Genomic DNA, 20,327 nt, shown 5'->3' on the forward strand with positions numbered 1-20,327 from the left:
GTTAAATTCTTGCTGAAAACACTGAATTAGTAAATACTGATTCATTCCTTCTGAGAAAATACAGAATTGGGTTCTGGTAAGCTTCTGGTCACAAATTTTTTGTCAACCAATCATTCATAATCTGGTTTCATGTGTGTTTCTCTTTAAAGACACCTTAATATATGTTGCCAATTCATTAATACAATTCACAGCTAACTGCATTATAATACATGCCTGAACAATGTTTATCTAACCCATACATTTTCTCCATAAAACACATCATAGCTGGAGATGAGCATGTCAGATGACTCAAATATTATGCAGCTCTGTTTATGTCCATGAACGACCCAGAAAACACCATAAGTATTGATTTGGGGGTTACAAATAAATTTTAGTTAGTATGCAAGTTTGCAGATACAAAAATCTGTGAATAATGAGTATTGATTATACCTGGATTTTGATGCTGGTTTAGTACTTGCTTAAATGATACTAGGTTAATGACATAAGTTCATTTCCCTTATCTAGAAGATTTAGATGATATATTAGAGCATCTCTAAATTCCTTGTCACTCCTGAATTTCTTAGAATTGAGGATCTATCTAAATTGAGCCATACGGCAGATCAGCTCCTGCATAAACTAAACTCTTCTTAGCTGTCTAGGCTTGCCTCCTTCTGCACAGAAATTTATGTATATTTGATAAAGGAAGGATATATTGCTTTCTACCCACCAATCATCATGCACTCTCACACTCCTTTACCTATAATCCATCCATTCTTTCATCCCCCCATCATCATGTATGAATCACGCATGTAGTGGTGTTGGAAATATGGTGATCAACAAGATCGGTTAAGATCCTTACCCTTTGGTGATCATATTTTAGTGAGAGAGACAGTAACCATGTAAATGAATAGATCCATAACATAAATCCCAGTAGTAGTAAGCGCAAGAAATTAAAATGAAACAGAATAATGGTATGTAGACAGACAATTGTAGGTCAGAATATATTTTAAATAGAGTTACCAAGCAAGACTTTATGAGAAGGCAATGAGTAAGAGATCCAAATGAAATGAGAGGAACAAAAGCATAGATTTAAAGGTAGAAGAGCATCAATGACAAATGCTATGAGATTGAGTAAACTTGGTATTTCCATGGAAGAGAAAGAAGACCAAAGAGATCGACGCAGAGGGAGTGTGAGGCAGCTTGGGACCAATTGTGGGTTGTCTTGGTCTAGGATCACTAAGTCTGGGTTTTATTTTAGGTGTGATAGAAAAACCCTGAAAGAATTTTTTTAAAGATTTATTTATTTATTTTAGAGAGAAAGAGCACATAAGTAGGGGAAGGGGCAAAGGGAGGCAGAGAGGGATAGAGAGAATCTCAAGCAGACTCCCTGTTAAGCATAGAGCCTAATGTGGGGCTCGATCTCACAACTCTGAGATCATGATCTGAGCCAAAATCAAGAGTTGGCCACTTAACTGACTGAGCCACACAGGTGATCCCCTGGACCCAAAAGAATTTAAGCATCGTGTTATGATCTAACTGACATTGTAAAAGTGTCACTCTGGCTACTGTGGATCAGGACATGGAGGGGAAGAGAAGAGAGGTGACATTTTCACCAAGTTCCAAGAGAAGGGGCAGCAGTGGGAACATAGTAGTGGCCATAAAGCTGGGATCAAGTGGTCATGTTTGGGGCATTGTTGAAGACAAAGCAAATGAAATATGTTAACTGATCAGCCTCAGAGTTTAAGAGAAAAAGTGGAATCAGGACTAGTTCTTAAGTAAATAGTGACATACGAAAATAGTAAATACTAAAATCGGGAAGACTGAGTTAGTGAGTAGGACAAGACAATCAAAGATTTGGTCTGGTCATCTGAAGATAAGAGGCCTATCAGATATTTGAATATGTCCAGTATATAAACAAAGCAAGACAAAACATAAGGAAATATAGCAAGATGAAAAAAGGACAGGAACCTAGAGATAACAGATAAAAAGTAATGTCAATGCCAAATATGACATGACTTTTCCCCAATCCCAAATCTTGGTAATAATTTATTCATTTGCTCAATCGACAAATATTTATTAAGCAACCACTCTGTGTCAGGCATGGTTCTAAGTGCCTGAGATGTAAATCTTTCCTACATGTCCTTTCACTATCCTATTTTTGAGGAATACCACTGTAACCATATTGGCATTAAAGAAAAAACTACCAACCAACTAAGCCTTCTGCATCTCAGAAATTGTATCTCAATTTTTAAATGCATGGAATTCCATTTTAAAGGCATTCATTGACATCACTTTTGCAATAGGAGAATTCCATAAAACTTTGAATTATATATTCAAAGTTCATCTCTTAATCATTTGGACAACATCAAAAAAATACAAGTAATAATCTCATTAGATAATCATTTTTTTTTCAAAGATTTTATTTATTTTATTTGACAGACAGAGATCACAAGTAGGCAGAGAGGCAGGCAGAGAGAGAGAGGAAGGGAAGCAGGCTCTCCTGCTGAGCAGAGAGCCCGATGCGGGGCTCGATCCCAGGACCCTGGGATCATGACCCGAGCCGAAGGCAGCGGCTTTAACCCACTGAGCCACCCAGGCGCCCCTAGATAGATCATTTTTTACTGAACCTGTTATTTTGGTCTAAATAGCAAATGAATCCTATCCTGTTTTAGTTCACTGTTAACAATAAGGTGGTCTATTTGAATAATGTTTGCAATATTATTGATCCGGTAAAATAACAAAATCCAAATATGAATTAAATAATCTCAAGAACGAACCAAGGTTTGAATTGCAAAATGATCGGGAGCATATAATACAACATCATGACCATATAAGAGAAGACAATAAAAGGCCATATATCTGGGAAATTAAAGGGCACATGCAAAAGGGTGAAGATAAGTACCAAAGAAATACATTACACAGCTCGCATGTGCAGGTGAGAGTCTCTGGGCTTCTGGGTAATGCCTGGGCTCTGCTGACGTTTCTGCTGTAGGGACAAAGACAACTGCACACTCACTGCTCTCAGGGGCAAGCATACCATGGCATGGAGGGGTTCTCTACTGCCTTTGCATTGCTGGGACAGAGAATCAGCCTTCGAACCAGAGAAGAAATCATCTCCAGTTATGGCATCGGGATCTTAACCCTGTCTGGACCTACCACCCTCATTTCATCATTCCTTCTCATTTCACTGGTGGGCTCTCAAATTTTAGACTGATTCTTTGATTTAAACATACTATGGAGTTCACAATAAAGTCCTTGATCTTTTAGCTTTCAATCCCTAACTCAGGCCCCCCAGCCCCACTAAATGACTCATTAGCCAGCTTGGTAGTTTAGGACCCAGAATTTGCTCCAGAATTCTGCCTAACCTTTGGTTTATTGTGCCTTCATCGAATAATGTAACAAAGGTGCTGATCTCCTCCCTGATATATATTTTTGATGAAATCAAAAACTAAAAACACTTGAATCTCCATTTCTGATATAAATAGTTTTCCACGTAATGATGAAAAGGTGAAAAATGGATTTTCTCCATAACAACAACCACCACCACCAAAAATGATGGTCTACCTTTTAACCTCTTAGTTTAGAAGAGAAATAAAAGTTCTATTATTTAATGGACTCTTCAAGCAGTCTTGTGAAACAAGCCTGTGCATTTGTCAAAGGAAGCTATTGTCAGTACTTCAAACATTCTAATTCAAATAGCACAGATAATGTAAACTCACTTTAATCTTCTTGAAAATGTCTATGACAAGAGGAAAGGAGAAGAAAAAAAAAACCTCTTTCACTATTGATGTTACATTTTATAGGCATTCCTTTGCTTCTTCACTGATTAAAAAGCTGATTAAAAAGCTGATTCTCTGGTTCTTTGCTTATTTAATGAGGATGTCCTTAAATGGCACTGTCATTTATGGAGGATATGTTCCATGAAGAGTGCCTGAAACACTTTACCTCAAAGGCCTGGAAGGTCAATCCAACATAGTAGTCTTCTGACACTGTTATTTTCCACACACATTCCTTCATCGGTCTGTAGTCATCAGGATAATTAGGAGACTGAATCTGCCCTTCATTTTTACGTATCTCACCTCCACAGATCGCTGAGGGTGAAAATAAGCAAATAAATAAACCTAGACCTGGCATTTCATTTTCATTTTCTTCTGAGATAACATTTTTGCTCAGTGCCTGTAGCTGAGTGCATAAAGACCGGACTTTAAAAAAATCAAAGTTGGCTGGTTGTACTGCTGTAAATATTTAGATGGTAAAAAACTAGCCAGCTAACTATAAATATTAGATAATGGCACTGGAATATATGATTTTTTTTATCATGGTTTCTTTACGTCTTTACCAAAAACAGTATTTAACTTTTAAAAACTGTTCAAGATTTTGTAAATGTGTTCTATGTGGTAGAATATTCTAGCATATTCTGTATGATTTCCCTGAACTGGTTCTTATAGTCTTTGGGGCTTAGGGAAAACAACTGATCAAGAGAGACGCTCCACAGGATTCTCTGCGCCTCTAGCAGTGAGCTAGCATCATGTGCTCAACATCTGTGGCTCTATCCAAACAATCCCCTTCACTGCCATCCAATTAATCTCTACAACAAAATGCTTCCGTATACTTAAATTATAAGGGAAGCAGAAATCTCCTGTCTTCTAAATTACCTAAACCCTGTGCTAGCAGAAGCAGGCGCAAGACAGGTCTCTTCTGCTCACAACCTGACAAAACAAAACAAAACAAAAAAGGCTATTTTTTAAAGCCAGGACACACAATGCTGGTTTGTTGTTTCAGAGAAGTATAGAACAAAGCAGTTGGTAAATTCTCCCTTGAATGCTTAGACAAAGCATGCTCCAGAAATGTGCACAATTACTTTCTGTGCAGTTTCCTGTAACAGAGAATTTCAGCAGCATAGGCACTAAATAAACAAAAATTAATTCAAAGGAAAACCCAAAATTTCTTCATGACATTTTAATACTATCATGGAAACAATGGAAATTTGGGTCATTCCCTCCCACACACATATCCCTACATACATTTAAATGTTACTATGTCACTGGTACCAAGAAAGAGGTTCTTGCAATTTAATTTTACTGAGTGTTTTTCGTAAAATCAGTCTTGTAAATATTATAACACAGATTTAGAAAACTTCATTATTAAAATGTGGCTACAGTATCATTCTAGTGATATGGAGAGAAAGGAAATTTCTTCTAAGAGATGTAAGGGGAAGTCATCTCTAAAACTTAATGGGACTTGCCTTCATAGACCGCTGCAAAGCCTTTTCCCACCCAGTTACTGCTGCTACGAAACTCAATCCACATTCTGCTGTCTGTAGAGGTAAGAACTTCAGGAAACTTGTCCCCACAGAATCTACCTAAAAGAAATAAAAGAATAAAGAGAGACTCCTAAATATGACTCTGTATTCTAATTGCTTTCAACACTAGCTACACATCATATATATATATATATATATATATATATATATATATATATAACCCAATTTGGTTCCTATACTCCATCCAGAGTAATTAGAGCTATAAGAATGCTTAGTATTTACTTAACAAAGGTGGATGAATAAAAGAATCTCTTCATATCTATTTATAAATTACTGGAACACACCATTCCCAGATTAATGGACTGACGTTAGTCTTACTGTCTACAGAATTAAGAAGCAGTTAGTGCTAAGGACGTATTTGTAAAAGGTCACATGATACATCAAGGTAAAAAAGTACAGGAGGTCCTGAGAAACTGGCTCCAATTGTCAGACCAGTCCTTGCAGAGGAAACTTGGTTAGGGATGTGTCTCAGCCCAAAGCAGAGTTCTTTGTCTTTTGGGGCTCAATGACGACCCATCAGGGGGACCCACATGCTGCTCCAGGGTCCACATTCCATCTCATGTACAAAGTCATAATCCGTTGTGCAGTCAGCAGGATGACAAACAGGACCTGAAGACTTGCACGGGAATTCTCACTGTTCTCTAATTATGTATCCACAGGCAAGTATAATACCAAATGAATATAACTACCTGTCACTCCTTCTGTCTTCCCTCAATCTCCCATAAATATGTGTTGGCTAACTGTGTGTCTGCCACTGTGCTTTAAATTTCCATAGGATGACAAAATGGTTAAATCTGGCAATCCACATGAAATAATTTTATCAACAGTAATACACTGCCAACCATTTCCCCCGGAAGTGATGTCATACATAGTTTCAGTATATGAAAAACGGTAGTCAACTTAAAACAAATTCATACTAATGGTCAACAGGTGAAGAAGTGTCTTCCAAATGGCAAAGTAAATTAAGAGCTTGTAAAAGACAGCAATGTTTCTCAAACCGTAACATGCCTATGAAATGCCAGGGAGTCTGTTAAAATACAATCTCTAATTCAGAAAGTGTGGAAGGGCGCCTGAATTTCTATCCCTCTAACAAGGATCCTGATGCTGCCTGTCTGACAGGTACACTTCAAGGCACAGGTCTCAGGGGAAACAATGGGGAAAATTTTCCACATGAAAACGATGACCAGACTGAACCAGTCTGTTGGCCCACTATACGCCGAAGCGTGTAATGCTGCCGGCATTCTAAAAAGAAGTGTGCTCCACTATTTTGCTTTAGATTTGGCTCTTCAATGTGAATTTAATGAAATGTTTTCTTTGGAACACATGTACCTATAGTACAGATTGCTTCACCTAGGCTAAGAAACGCAATGCTCAAGACAATGTTTTCCTCAACCTGACTTACCACCTTCGTTCAACTCTTTATTTTTTCTTATGTTTAAACATTTCTAGATGTCTTGGACTTCCTAAGACCTTTAATACACTTTTAATACAACAGTGTCCATTCAGCGGGTTTTGGATATTAAGGAAAAAAAGATCTGTATGGCATATAAACGCAACTGAGCAAAGCTACCTCCAAAAACCAAGGAGAAGTTGCCATTTCAAAGAAAAATCAGTATTAGTGTAGATGCTTACATGCTCACAACAGCTCTCACCTTTAAGTAAAACAGAGGGCAACAGTAAAGTGCCTCATGCAAGTTAATGGTGTGGTCTGTGGCTACATGTTGGCAGCAGACCTTTGTGAGCACCAAAACTGAGCTACAATTTATGACACAAAGTACAAATGCCTCTCCTCAGCCACAAAAACTCTCTGAGAAGCACAACCGTGACGTCCACAGTGAGAGCTAACGTGGGTGGTAGGAGAAACCAGCTACCAAACACAGACCTAGGGGCTCATATTCCACTGCCTTAGCCAACAAAACAAAACATATACACGTGCTCCCGCATCATTTATCTGGGTTTCTCATTAAAGTGGTGATTATCAAATTAAAAATACATGTGGAGGCTATTCTCAGTCATTACATTCAGATCCAAGTATTTCCTCATAACTTAAGCTAGTTTAAAATCAATCTCTCTATTGATCTGTGTTTTGCTGTGGTTGAAAAGAGTATAATAAAAATTAAAATGTGGGCCACATACGTTTCTGTCTAAGATGACTCGAAAGAATCTACTTAAAAGGACAGACTAGATGAATGCCCACACAGGCAGTAAAGAGTCTTACCAAGGAGAGGTGATTTCCTCCAGTACCCATCTCTCACTTCAATGTAGTCATACCAGCACAAACTGCTTTTGTATAGGTCCATTGTGGTAAAATTTAAAACAATCTGTGAATTGGAGCAAAATGACACAAAGAGTAAAATGATTGTGACTGCACACGGCTATTTGCTTCCTGGAGATGAGGAATCCAGGACTACTATGAAAACAGATTCATAATTAATTCTTTTTTTTTCTGTTAGTATTCCCTTAATATTTTTTTTCTTAACAAACTCCTCAAAAAAAAGAATATTTTCTTGTTCTCATTAATGTTTGACAATATGGGAGCACAATGTCAGCAGTTAAACTAAACATTTTAGCAATTAAACCAAAGTTCCTATAAAGGTATTTTAACAGTGGTGAAGCCAACAGAAATCTTTATTCAAAGAGTTTATTTTGAATTTTTTAAGATAAACAGGACTTAAACCATGAGAAATTCTGATTTTGCCATGAATGTCTTCTTTTTAATAATTTATTTCAAAGACAACCAGTTAGACATGTATAATTATATTAAAAATTACCATCATGTGCCATATTCCAAGAACATAATATCATTGTGTATGTTGAAATGTTTTAAATACAGTTCTTAAGTTTGAATTTATCCATGTAACTATAATCAAAGGCAGATGTCACTATGCTTCTCTAGATCCAAGAATATATACTCAAGGACCTCTCAAGTTATAAGATCTTGCACATGACCCCTTATTCCATACTTTGTTTTGAAATGATACTGTTTTTTGTTAAGATAATTCAGATAATTCAAGAACAACTTTAGGAAAGTCAATTTTCTTACTGCTTTATAAAAACACTTTATTTTTCAAATAACTCTTTTTCCACTTGATTACACCAAATGTAGAGCAAAACTAGCATGAGAAATATACCTATCTAAAGTGAAATTCATTTTGAAAAATCATTTTTTTGATATTCCAAAATTCATTCTAACTCTATTCTGCTTAAAATATCTAAGATGCCTAAGGTGTGAGGTGAACCTATTTTTTACTCTGGAAGCTGCAATGCACTTTGGCACAAGGCAACCAATTATGAGTATTTAAATAAATGCATCTAATATAAAGCCATAGGTTGTAACAATATTTAAATGATCCTTTGGTAACAATTAAAATCTGAATTTATGTTTAAGAGAACTCTCAAGCTCTAGAACTGAATAAAATATATATGTAATCAATCAATGCTGAATCCATATTCCAGAAAAGTGCTGCCATTCTTGTGTTAGACAACATACACTTCTCCTTTTTCTTTAACACAATACTTTTAAGTACTAATTAGGGCAAACGATCCTTAACTAGTTTACTTTTTATGAGAATGAAGATATAGCATAACAATAAATATTCCTTCTGGTGTCTTGCATCTCAGAAACAACATTAGTCATCGATGGAACTGTACACCGAAGCTGGTTATAATTGCCCATGTAAATAATTACTTTAGGGGCACTTTGGTGGCTCAGTCCCAAGGTCCTGAGATCGAGCCTCACGTCGGGCTCCCTGCTCAACAGGGAGCTTGCTTCTCCCTCTCCCACTCCCCTGCTTGTGTTTCCTCTCTCGCTGTGTCTCTCTCTCTCAAATAAATAAGTAAAATACTTTAAAAATTATTATTTTATAGAGATTTAAACTAAGACTTTATCAAACTATAATGATAGTCAACTATGCCTTATAATGGCATTAACATTTCGCCATTAAAATCAACCTTTTTCAGTCTCTTTAAACATGTACTTTCTTGATTCCAAAGCGATGAAATCTACCAAGGGTGTTAAAATAAATAGAGGCACACTGTTTTGTTTTGCTTTTTAATGTAATACAATCTGTGTAGCATAACTTGGTTTTGTTTCATAAAATTGTTGGGGCACCTGGGTGGTGCTGTCAGTTGAGTTTCTGACTCTTGGTTTTGACTCAGATCGCCATCTCAGGTTCTTGAGATTGAGCCCTGCATCAGGCTCCCAACTGGGTGTTCCTGCTAGAGACATCTCTTCCTCTCCCTCTGCTGCTCCCACTCCTGCTCCTTCTCTCTCTTCCTCTCTCTCTCAAATAAATAAATAAATAAATCATAAAAAAAGATTAAATTGTTCATCTATTTCTGTCTACCTTATTTATAGTTTCTTTTTCCTTTGTTTTTTCTTTTCCTTCACATAATTTTATCATTCCAGATACTCTCAAAAATGTTTACAAAAATTTCCACAATACCTAATTTTTCCCCTTCCATTTGCAGTAATCCTCAACACTTAATTTTTAAAATGTATAGATTCTAAACAATTTTTCTTAAGTTCCCAATATGTTTTCTCCTCCATCTCTGAATACCAATGCAATATTGGCTTGTTCTTACAACATCATTGGAAAATAATTTCTGGTTTTCCTCTTTAGCTTTGTATTAACTTTAAGCCTGATAAAATGAAGAACACTACCACCGTCTGATCCTAGGTTTCATTCTGCATTTGTATTCTCTTTTAGCAACCACCAGGGATTCGAATCTGTATAATCATACAAGAACTCAGTTATTACAACAGAGATGGCAAAACTGGAATTTAGACACAAACGGTAGACCCAAGCCTCATTTTGTGGCTTCCCTCTCAGATTTAAAGGTGAGTTTTATGGTCATGTGCAAATAGTTTCACTTCCTCTTTTATGAGGGAAAGAAATCAGCTAAATTAGAAGTATGTATATCATCAAATTATATTTAAAATTAAAACAGCGTGGTTGGATTGCTAACAAGTGGTTAATATTTGAAGTTTGGAACACACACACACACACAGTTGGAAGGGGGATAACTCTAAACAGAAAAGTTTCCTATCTTGTTTTTAATCTTCTATTTTAAATGCCAAGCACCGTGGAGGAACAAAACTAGCCTACTTTAATATAAAACACAGAGTCCTTTAGAAGCAGAAAATGTAATAAAGATAGGTTTTCTAAAATCGAATCTTAGGGCTCTGACACAGAAGTAAAATGCTGGCCTTTGACTAAGGTTGCTAGCAGAATCAACTTGAATTACAAATCAAAAGCACTTGGAAAATATTTGGTTGTCTTAAATTATGCTATTTTGTGTAAATATGTTGCATCTTTTTTTTTAAAGATAGGTGAAATAAAAGCTAACTAGCACAGTTATATAAATATTTATTTCTTATGGTAGGTATCAATTTACCATTATCAATGTAAAATTAATCATGGCTCCATTGGAACATGAGACTGAAAGAGATACAAGGAACAATTCTAGGATTTCCTTGATAGGTTATGAATCTTAGTTGCTATTCTGCAAAGTTAAATTGATACAATTGCTGTGAAGTACGCTTATTAAAGCTTTGTTACACAGTACTGTAGAGTGCCACAGAGTGCAGAATCTGGAAGAAAGACAGACCAACAGTCAAGGGACTGGATACCTGCAAATCTCCATTGAAAATATAATATAAAAAAGCTATTGGCAGCACAATTAAGACATTACTACCTAAACTAATTCCATGAGCACCACAGAAAGACCAATTAGAATTGGTCTTACAGTGCAGAGGATGGGGAAGACACAAATCTTCAATTAGACTGATATTGTTAAATGGCTCTTTAAAAAGAGGTATTAGGGGGCGCCTGGGTAGCTCAGTGGGTTAAGCCGCTGCCTTCGGCTCAGGTCATGATCCCAGGTCCTGGGTTCGAGCCCCGCATCGGGCTTTCTGCTCAGCAGGAAGCCTGCTTCCTCCTCTCTCTCTGCCTGCCTCTCTGCCTACTTGTGATTTCTCTCTGTCAAATAAATAAATAAAATCTTTAAAAAAATTAAAAAAAAAGAGATATTAGAATCAAAAGCTGTAAAATAAAATAGATTTCTGGGTTCCAGCCAAAAGAAGCTTGGACAAACCTAATAATCTAGGGAGACTACAGTTTTCTTCTCAGGAATAAGACTAGAAGTGAGAAGATCAGTAAACTATATTCTATGGGTCAAATCCAGCCTTCAGCTAGTTCTTGTAAAAAAAGGCTTCTTGGACCCATTCCTTTACATATTGTCTATGATTACTTTTGCAATACAATAGCATTGAACATTTGAAACAAACTATATCACCTGCAAAGCCAAAAGTATTTACTGTATATCCTTTCCAGAAAACATTGCCAATTCATGGGATAATTGATCATTAAGCTTTTGTTCAGCTCTGAATTGTATCCTGCTAAAGGGAAAAATTTACATCTTGTCCTGCAACTAGAAGCTATTTATGATTGGGAATGAGAAAGCCTGGGTTTAAGCTCTAGCATCTCAGTTTGCTAGTTTACTTAAACTTTCTTAGTTGGAATGTATTTCTTTACTGCTAAATCCCTGGAGGCCATAATATCAAGCTGATCTAAGCAGAGTTAAAGCAGAAGGATTTAATTGGATAATATTAGGAAACCACTAAGGTAATCTGAAAGCACTGTTAAGATTCTCATGTATTACTATTTTCATGGTATATATTCAAGCATCTCTCACAATATAAATCTTGAAGACAGTTATGAAAGAAGTAAAAGTATTAACTCAATTTACTTAATCCAACTATGCTAGGAACATAAAAACATCAGCCTAATTTTAAGGTTTCACAGGAAAATCAACACATTGAAGGAACAGATTCTTACTTTAAAACCCAAAGAATAGACAGGAGAACTGGGGGCCAGACTAGTTGTACAACTCAGAGAGATCCCTAATTCCATCAGGGATTTATGATATGACGGGTGAAAAACAGGAATTGGATAACGCTACAAAAGTAATTTTCTGCTTAAATTTATATGACAACACCTGGATTTTGAAATTTTGATGCGTCATCACCAATTACTCACAGGAACATTTTTCCTACTTCTTTTCCTTGATCCCCACTCCACCCCTATACCTAATCAATTCCAATTTCTGCAGTTCCCCTAATAATGTTCTCCTTTTGTTTTCACTGACCATATTCTCCATACCTGTTTGAATTAACTGCAATAATTTCACAAGCTGTACTTTGGTTTTTTTTTTCAGATTTTCATTTATTTATTTGTCAGAGAGAGAACACAAGCAGGGGGAGCAGGAGGCAGAGGGAAAAGCAGGCTCCCTGCTGAAGCCCAATGCAGGACTTGACCCCAGTACCCTGGGATCATGACCTAGGCTGAAGGTAACCAACTGAGCCACCAGGCATCCCTCACAAGCTGTACTTTGGTTTTCAGTTTCACTCATCTCCAATTTACCTATCCTGTATGGCCACTTTAATCCCATGAAAGCCAGGCACAGTAGCTTCACACCCAACTCAAGATAAATTTCTAATCCTGGGCATCATGACTCTAAGGTCATAACCCACCTGGGCTGCCTCATATTGCACTACTTCCAACAGATTCTTCACCCTACCCGTCCCTGACTTCTTGCTGCTGTGCCTGAAAAAGTACCTCCAGTTCCAGCACTCCTTTAGTAAAAGCCTACGTAGTTCCTCCTGGGATACCACTTGCCCCTTCCCTGTTTCTGGAACCTCTTCACACCTTTCAAAGTCTTTAGCAAAGGCCTGCATCTCCCAGTAAGCTCTGAGCTCTTCTATCTCAGCAATTCTACCTTGCTTTCTTCAGTGATTTTTCAGAGTTTGGCTATTGTATTACGGGCCTTGTTCTTGCTATATGTTTATAAGTTCCTGATAGCAAAGATCTCTTTCACACACCAGCCAGATACACTTTTAAAAATAGAATCAAAGATTTATCTACATACTAATTGCTAAATTTAAGAGGTGTCTTTGGCAATAGAAACACTATATTGTGAATTGACCCCATATGTGTAAAGCACAGATGAATGATTAAAAAAAGTTTTGCAAAATGAAAGCAGTCAAATGATCGCTCTTAATTGAGTTATATAGGAAAAGAAAAAAAAAAACTATTAACTCTATTGAAGATGAAAACAATCTGCCCTTGTGAAAAGGTCAATCAATTCTAAGAGACCGAAGAATCAAATTGCATAATTCTATCAGTTCAAAGAGATATATTCTCAGCTGCACATTCTGGACTGTTACCAGCATGTACCTTGCAACATCAAGAATGGTCTTAGATTGGGCAGGACACTGTTTTTACCTTGGGGAGTCCAATTACATGTAAAATGGCAATCTTACTTCTTTTTTGGTGATAAGTACATTTACAGTGTTGTACAATAATAAACTTATTTTTTAAAAAGAACATTCTTCCCATATGAAACAATACATGCTTACTGTAGAAAATTAAAGGAAGAAAAAGAAATAAAACCTATCTGTAAACCCATCAGGGAGAAATAAGCATTGTTTTAGTATATACTCTTCCATAATTTTGTCTCTAACATATGTGATTTAAAAATTAGATCTTTTCATGCCTATGATTTTTAACCTGCTTATTGAATTTCCCAATATACTGAAAACATTTTCTCAAATCAATGCTATTTTTGATTTTCTAAATTTGATATTTTTCTAATTTTTCATTATTATATATAACTGTCTCTGCACAGACCCAAATAATTTCCCTAGAATAAATCTCTGGGCTAAAATGCAAGCACATTTTTCAAAATATGAAAAAGATTAACAAAGTTGTTCAGAAAAGATATTTCCACTTTTATTTTCAGAAGCTCTGTACCCTTATCACTTGATATTATAATTCTATTCTTTGTCTTCTTTGATTATAGCGAAAATAAATAATTTCTATATTAATTAAGTATCCATTTGTACTGAGACTGAGACAAAAATGTTCTGCTGTTTTAGTCATTTTCTAATGTGGTGTTAATCTTTACTTATTAATTTAAAATAGCCCTTTATATAGACATAATACCAATGTTCTCTCATATCATTTTCATTTTTATTTGTGATTTTGTATTGTTAAAAAGAGATTTTTAATGTAATTATTTTAATAAATTATTTTACATTTTTTATTCTTGATTTTCGTACAAACATATCTTTTCCAGAAAATAAAAACCAAATCACTTATTTTCCTCAGAAAAATATGAAGTAAAGGTTTGATTTTTGTAGAAATACATAAAAATGATTATTTATTGAAAAATCTTGATCTCAGGGTCCTGAGATCAAGCCCTAGAATGGGTTCTGTGTTGGGCATGGAGTGTGAGATTTTCTCTCTCCCTCTCCCCCACCTTCCCTCATCTCTCCCTTTCTCTAGAAAGAAAGATGAAAGGAAGAAAGGAAGAAAGGAAGAAAGAAAGAAAGAAAGAAAGAAAGAAAGAAAGAAAGAAAGAAAGGACAATTTCATAAACAAATATGTGACAAAAGTCTTTAAGCCCTCAGGCATAAGGTCTTTTTAACTTGTTCCATTGGCTTATGGGGCGCCTGGGTGGCTCAGTGGGTTAAAGCCTCTGCCTTCAGCTCAGGTCATGATTCCAGGGTCCTGGGATTGAGCCCCCGCATCGGGCTCTCTGCTCAGCAGGGAGCCTGCTTCCCTTCCTCTCTCTGCCTGCCTCTCAGCCTACTTGTGATCTCTGTCAAATAAATAAATAAAATCTTAAAAAAAAAAAAACACACCACCTTCTGCCATTGGCTTAGAAGCCTATTTTGACATACCACAGAATATGAATTACTGAAGCAGCTCAGTGTTTTTCTATTATTTTACAGTACAATCCACTTTACTTCATCAGTTATTTTCTAATTTGCCTTGGTTATTCCAACCGTTGTTATCTTGTAAATAACCTTCAGGAAAATTGGGTCTATGTGTAAAACAAAAATCTTTTGAAATTTATTAGAGTTACTTTAAACTATATATTAATTTTGAAAAAATTGACTGTTTATATCTTGGCATATGATGTGTTACATCCAGCTACATGATATGTTACTCTGCTTTAGTTCCACAACTTTCTAAAATCTATTACATCTTAATATAGTTATTTTTATTTGATCAACTTAAGTGTCATTTTTTAGTTCATTCTTCTGAATTTTTCAGAAGAGAAAACATATGCTCTATAACTAAAGAAAAATTTAATGATTAGCTCTGCTAAATGCAAGCTGTGTGGTGGTAGGCAGTTTACTCAATCCTTTCTTAAGTTCCATTTCTTTAAATATAAAACAGAGATAATTATAACACCAAACTCAATGGAGTGTGCAGAGTTTAACACAATGCCTGCCATAGTAAATACTCAATATTAGCTTCTTATATTTATTGAATTGAAAAAAAAGTCCTGTTAGTCCTAATTCATCAGGTTATCATTAAATATACATACTGAATTCTAGTGTTACCAGCATTTATGAAATTTTTGGACAGTTATTTTTCTATTTTGATACTATTATTTGACAAAATGACAAATTTTGTAATATTCAACTACCCTCATAGTACTAAACCAAAGCAGTTTCAATTTTATAAATTATATAACTTGCTTTCATTTAATTAAATTTATATAATATCCATGTGTTTATATTCATAGGCAAGGCATTTGATAATTTTTTCACATGTGTTGTATAAGATACACCTACCAGACTTTTACTAGTTTAGTAAAATAAATGAAGAGAGAGAAAAAAAAAAATGAAGAGACTACACATTGTTATGCAGTGAACTTGAAATACAGTTTATTATACGGGAGAAATCTGAGGTTTTGGAATTTGAAAAAACTGTCTCAAGAAATTATGGGCAAGCAGCACCATTTTATAATAACTTCTATAAACTTACTTTATATGGTTATAACTTATTCAATTTTTAGTGGTCATTAAATCACTTGATATTTTCAGTTTCTAGGATTCTACATTAAGAAATATTTTAAATGGAAGTATTTCTTCACATTTTGATTTTTAGCAAAGTTAAATATATAGCCAGTTATATACAGTGAAATTCCATTATCATGAATCCAAGTAAAAAAAAAATTCACATTTTCAAACAGAAAAAATACTAGCAAAATACACTAATTTTAAAAATAGCCTAAAGTATAAACTATAGATAGGACAAAATGAGCCTTAATGGAAGTCTGAGATGTGAGAAGAAATAATGAATAAAAATATTTGATGAATCTTCAAACAAATGCTGTTGGGAATGGAGAACCATGTACAAGAGAATGAAGTCAGTTCTTTATATTAAGCCATATACAAAAATTAATTACACAATGAATGAAAGACCTAAATGTGAAACCCAAAACTATAAAACTAGAAGAAAGCATAGAGGGAAAGCTTCATGATATTGGAAATGGCAATGATTTCTTGAATATGGCACAAAAGCAGAGGCAAAAAAAAAAAGAGCAAAAACAGTTAAGTGGTACTACATCAAACTAAAAAGCTTTTGCAAAGCATATAATGAACAAAGTAAAAAGGCAGCTATAGAAAAGAAAAAATATATTTGCAAATCATATATCTCATAAGGTGTTAATAGCCGAAGTATGTAAAGAACTCCTATAACTCCCCAAGAAAAAATAAAATAATCCAACTAAAAAATGGGCAAGACATTTGAAGATACATTTCTCCAAAGATGATACACAAATGGCCAAGAAGCATATGAAAAGATGGACAAGATCACTAATCATCAGAGAAATGCAAATCAAATCCACAATGAAATATCATCTCTCCCCGCATTAGGATGGCAACTATCAAAAAACAAAACACTACATATTTGTGGAGATGTGGAGAATTTGGAACCCTTCTACATTGCTGATGGGATTGTAAAATGGTGCAACTACTATGGAAAACAATATGGAAGTTCTTTAAAAAATTAAAAACAGAACTACCAAATTATCCAGCAATCTCACTTCAGGGTATGGATCCACAAGAATTGAAAGGACTGTCTTAAAGAGATTTATTTGCATACTCTTGTTCGTAGTAGCACTATTCACAATAGCCAAAAGGTGGAAGCAACTCAAATGTCTATCAATGGATGAATGGTTTAACAAATGTGTCTATACATACAATGGAATAGCATTCAACCTTAAAAAGGAAGAAAATCCTGTCACATACTAAAACATGGTTAAACCTTGAGACCATTATGCTAAATGAAATAAGCCAGTCATAATTAAACAAATGCTGTATGCTTCCACTTATGTGAGGTATGGAAAGTAATCAAATTCATAGGAACAGAAAGTAGAAAGGTGGTTCCCAGGGTCTGAGGGGTAAGGAAAATGGACATAATGGCTACGGAGTTTCAGTTTTGCAAACTGAGAAAGCTCTGGAGATCTGCTTCACAGCAATGTGAATGTACTTAACACTATTGAATTGTACACTTAAAAATGGTTAAGACAGTACATTTTACGTGTTTTCACCATAATAAAAAATTTGGTAAATATTTGCATATAGCTTAACAAATGTTAAGTGTAAAAAACCACAACAATATCTCATTTGTATAAGGAAACAAACTTGAAGAAAAATACTAAACAATAGCATATAAAATGAAGATAATGTGTATTATAATCTTTTTTTTAAGCATCTTTTTATGGTTTGGGAGGATAAAGATACCATTTAAATATGACCCCATTAAGAAGGCTGGTAGAACAGGGGTACCAAATAATAAAATATACATTTAAAACTTCCAACCCAATAGACAGAAAATAATTGAAATGAGGGAAAACAAAACCATAAATTCAATATATAAAAAGGCAAAAAAAAGTAGGACAAGAGAAACAAAGTGGGACATACAGAATGCAAACAAGAAGTAATAATACATCAGTAATCACAATAAAGGTAACTGCAATTAAACACTAAAGACAAACTAACCACCATGAATTAAATAAAAAATAAAACCAAACTATTTGCTACCTAAAAGGGACACACCTGAGACACAAGACCATGGAACAACTGAATGTCTAAAGCAAGATAAAGATATAACCAAGCTAGAATATTAATTAAAAGAATGTGTATCCTTGCTAATATCAGAAAAAAATAGAGTACTAACCTAAATAATGATTAGAGATAAAGAAATACAGTGTATAGTAACAGTTTATTTACCAAGAAGATGTTAAATTCTAAACACAGTATGTATATAAAACATAGAATAAAAATATTTAAATATATTGAAATATAAATAAATATAAAATTTGTTTTTAACAAATATTTATTTTTAAAAGGTAAATGAATAAATCCACCAAATAGTGACAGATATTAACATAACTTTCTATTGGATAAAGTAAAAAAAAAAAACAATAATTAGAGAATATATACATTTCACAATTAAAAAGAGAACTGCCACCCATATGCATAGAGAACTTACCACCCAGCTACTGTACAAAACACATTTCGTTTTTCTTTTGAAGATTTTATTTATTTATTTATTTAGAGAGAGAGAGAGTGGTGTCAGGGGCAGAGGGAGAGGAAAAAGAGAGAATCCTAAGCAGGTTCCAGGCCCAGCTCAGAGCAAGACACAGAGCTCAGTCTCAAGACTCTGAGATCATGATGTGAGCCAAAATCAAGAGTCAGACATTTAACTGCCCCACCCAGGTGCCCCATCTTTAAAGCGATGATTATTCTTTATGAAGACTGGTCAGCTCCAAGGTCATACTGCCAGCCTCAAAATATTTCAAAGACTGACATCTTACAGAGTACAGTCTCTCACCAGAACTGACTAAAGGAGAAATTAACAAGAAAAGGATGATTGGGGGGGAAAATGTATCTTTGCAAATAAGAAAATACATATTACTAAAAAAATATGTTGGTTGAGAAGAAATAATAAGAGACAAAGAAGGTAATTAAAATTGAAAAATAGCAAAAACACTGTATGTCAAGCTGGTTAAATTCAGATAAAAGTAGTTCTTAGAAGGAAATTTATAGCCTTACGGGTTTGTATTAGAATTAATGAGTTAAACTGCCAACTAAGAACAACAGAATAAACCCAAATTTAAAACAAAAAGAAATTAGTAAAAACACAAGAATGAAAAAAATTAGTTAATATTGTTCACTTAATTCAATTTATTTGCTCATCATCATACATAAAAATAAAAATAGTTTAAAAAGATGACAGATGTGTTGATTTCTTCCTATTTATAACATTTTGGAAGCTACAGTTTTATTGGTAATCATACATACAAGAAAAGTGAATAAACTTTGAATACTGATGGTCTGGACACTGCAATTGGATAGGAGGAACCAATTTTTTTCCTGTATTATTTTGTTCTTATGAATGGATGTAATTTTTATTAATCTTGTTCAAAACTCTTCATATTCAATAATTTTAATTTCAAAATCATGTATAGTTTTTTATCAGCTTTTATATCTCTTCAGTATCTTTTTAAAAATGATTTTCATAAAATATTCTCATGAACTTGTTCAAAAATTCATATAGAAACTGATCAACATCTGTAACTACATTACAACATAGACTTTTATTCTTAAATTAAAAATGACTAAAGAATTATGTATGCATTCATGTATTCTAAGTCAATTGTACCTTTTTATGTTTAAAAACTATTCATGTTCATTTCATTCAGCTTTCACGTTGAGTATCGGAACACCCTGGACAGCTCCACACCCATGATTCTCCTAACAACATTCAATTATCAGGAATATTAAACTTTCCTTAACTTCAAATGCATCCTCAACAAAACTCTAAGTATAATTGAATCATTCCAGATGAATTAGTCATAAGCAAAGAACAAAAACTATTTAATAAGTAGTAAAAATAAAGATTAATATCAATATAATCTTGTTCTGGAAAGACTTTTAAGTTTAGCGTTCAAGACAGAATTCAAAAGTTAATAGAGTCATTCATTTTCTTTCTTAATAATAAACACTTTAACCAACAAACCAAATATGCTGAAGGGAATTTTCTTCTTTTTTAATCCTTACTATGTTTAATTACATTTTCTTGCCTTAATCTGCCATGATTTCCACCAAAAAGAAAGTGGTGTGGTAGAAATACTTACAGAATTTTCCCAAGAATAATAT

At 34.4% G+C, this 20,327-nt stretch overlaps 1 protein-coding gene across 6 annotated transcripts in view; it reads right to left on the reverse strand.

Moving 5' to 3' along the window:
• Positions 1 to 20,327, reverse strand: part of TLL1 (tolloid like 1) — a 236,586-nt gene that overhangs the window by 67,027 nt on the left and 149,232 nt on the right. For 5 of the 6 annotated variants that reach the window (XM_047717730.1, XM_047717731.1, XM_047717733.1 and 2 more), the window contains 3 exons: positions 7,521 to 7,623; positions 5,225 to 5,341; positions 3,925 to 4,070 (listed from right to left, as the gene is read on the reverse strand). The exons of the other annotated variant lie outside the window; for it this stretch is intronic. In XM_047717730.1, the coding sequence (XP_047573686.1) occupies positions 3,925 to 4,070; positions 5,225 to 5,341; positions 7,521 to 7,623 (366 nt within the window). The remainder of the gene's footprint in view (positions 1 to 3,924; positions 4,071 to 5,224; positions 5,342 to 7,520; positions 7,624 to 20,327) is intronic. 6 annotated transcript variants of the gene reach the window in all.

This window comes from Lutra lutra, chromosome 2 (assembly GCF_902655055.1).
Source record: "Lutra lutra chromosome 2, mLutLut1.2, whole genome shotgun sequence".
In the NCBI taxonomy this organism is placed as follows: domain Eukaryota; kingdom Metazoa; phylum Chordata; class Mammalia; order Carnivora; family Mustelidae; genus Lutra; species Lutra lutra.